The sequence below is a fragment of the Trichechus manatus genome, unplaced genomic scaffold (assembly GCF_000243295.1).
Source record: "Trichechus manatus latirostris isolate Lorelei unplaced genomic scaffold, TriManLat1.0 scaffold00140, whole genome shotgun sequence".
Classification (NCBI taxonomy): domain Eukaryota; kingdom Metazoa; phylum Chordata; class Mammalia; order Sirenia; family Trichechidae; genus Trichechus; species Trichechus manatus.
This window is the reverse complement of record NW_004444076.1, coordinates 1,166,253-1,168,215: the sequence shown is the minus strand read 5'-3', so window position 1 is coordinate 1,168,215 and position 1,963 is coordinate 1,166,253. Positions and strand designations below refer to the sequence as shown.

At 39.4% G+C, this 1,963-nt stretch overlaps 1 protein-coding gene across 2 annotated transcripts in view; it reads left to right on the top strand.

Annotated features, from left to right (window-relative positions):
- Positions 1 to 1,963, top strand: part of PRCP (prolylcarboxypeptidase) — an 82,455-nt gene that overhangs the window by 21,153 nt on the left and 59,339 nt on the right. Inside the window, exon 2 of one of the 2 annotated variants that reach the window (XM_023739761.1) lies at positions 322 to 328. The exons of the other annotated variant lie outside the window; for it this stretch is intronic. Coding sequence (XP_023595529.1) covers positions 322 to 328 — 7 coding nt within the window. The remainder of the gene's footprint in view (positions 1 to 321; positions 329 to 1,963) is intronic. 2 annotated transcript variants of the gene reach the window in all.

Here is a 1,963-nt window from a genome sequence, read left to right as displayed (position 1 = left end):
GGCCCCAAGGGCCTAGAGCAGAGTTAACCAGCATAGCTTCAGTCCACTTAGGACATTTGGTCTTCTGGTGTCACATCCAACTTCTCACTTCTTCTACTCACTTCAGCTCATCATTGCCGGAACAAGCCTTGTGAACGCTGTGTTTTGTGCTGTGGGGGTATAGAGATGAGGAAGAAATGAGGAGGCAGTATGGTGTGGTGGGGAAAAACAGGCCTTCCACTTCACTGGGGTCTTGTGAAGAACAAAATGAGATAATGTACGTATAGCTCTTAGTGCAGCCCTTACGTTATTTATAGGGGCAGGTGGGAATAATACACATGATTGATCGATAAACTCTAACTTTCATTACATAGGATTCCTTCAAGCCTTGGAGTTTATATTGGTGTAGCATCTGCTGTACTAAATCATATATATAGCTACAGTTCAAGGCTACATTTGAGAAACACTATAATAGAGTTAAAATTATCATGGAAGCACAAAGAAGGCAGGAAGGCCAAGAAATGCTTCATGTAGGAAGTGGCATTTAATAGAACTCTGAAACCTTCTCACACAGTTGACATACCTAACTAGAAGGCTGTGGTGGTTAAAGGCTTAATTAACTATCACCTGCTCCAAGAATCCTTCTCTGACCAGCCTATTAAAATTAGGTCTGTTCTGTTATTCTCTGTTAGAATAAAACCTGCTCCATGACAGTTTCTAAGCATTTATTTGTGTGTGTGCTTGTTTGCTGTCTGTTTCTTTCACTAGACTGTAAGCACTGTGAGGGCAGTGACCATGTCTAGCTTATTCACTGTCATATGTCTAGCATTTACGCTATGATAGGCACTCAAGAAATGCTTGTTAAATGAATGAAGGAATGAATATAACCACGAAGTATCATTTCTCTGTACACCCAGTAGCTCTGGGTAGTTGTTATACAAAATGGTGACGCTGTGGCAAAAGCACCTGAAAGTAATCAAAGGAAGCAACTTGGTTGCATTTGAACTTGCTGTCATTGTTCTGAGCTCTTTGGTTTCAGTGAAGGATATCCTCTTCCCTTCCTTTATCTTTTTTATAGTGCCCTTATCATTCAGACCGGATGAATGCACAAAACATTAAATGGCCTGTAGAGTGTATTTTTAAGACGATGATAAAAAGTCTCTAGAAGTCCTTTTATGGTGAAATCAGGACTGAAAACTTGATTTTAGAATTCCTCAGGAGGAAAATGCTCAGACAGTTACTTTCTTTAGTTGCTTCCTTTTATGGATGCTAATCATGTGGAAGTTTCATAAAGTTTAATTTTTCAGAGTGCTAAGAGTTTTTAAAAAAATGTATGATTCATTGTAATAAAAACAATTCATTTTAAACAATCTCTAAGAAGAGAATGTTGTGGGTTTTCAGTTTCAGTGGTTCTCACACTGTGGTTCACAGAAGATCCTCCGTGGAGGAAGAGGAGGAGGTGTTTTCTTGGCATTATGTTGTCATATCGTGCTCATATGTACTATTTTTTTATTAAAAAGTATAGTTTTTATTAATTCATCGGAGGCAGAAAAATTTCCCCATGAAGTCTGGTGAGGATATTTTTGTAGTTGTTTCAGCCAGGGGAGGATTATCCAGTAAGCAAGGTAAGCACCGGTTTACTTGTGCTTATTTACTAATCTGTAGTGACCAATTTCACATGGGTTTCAATGTGGTGAAAATAATCTGTCCTTGTCAGGGGTTGTAAATTTGAAAAGAGGCGTTGATTCTGTAGGAAGGTACTGTGGGATTGGGAAAGAGACAGATTCCAGCCACACCTAGAAGCAGAATCTTTGCTGTGGTGAAAAAATGTGAAATTGGTCACTGCAGATGACCTGGGTAAGCACCATGCTTACCTTGCCTATTGGATAATCCACCCCTGGTTTCAGTAGCAACCGATGAGGATTGTGGCCCCTGATGTCTTTTGTCTCAGATTTGTACAGGGAAAATCTCAAAATTTGAGAAC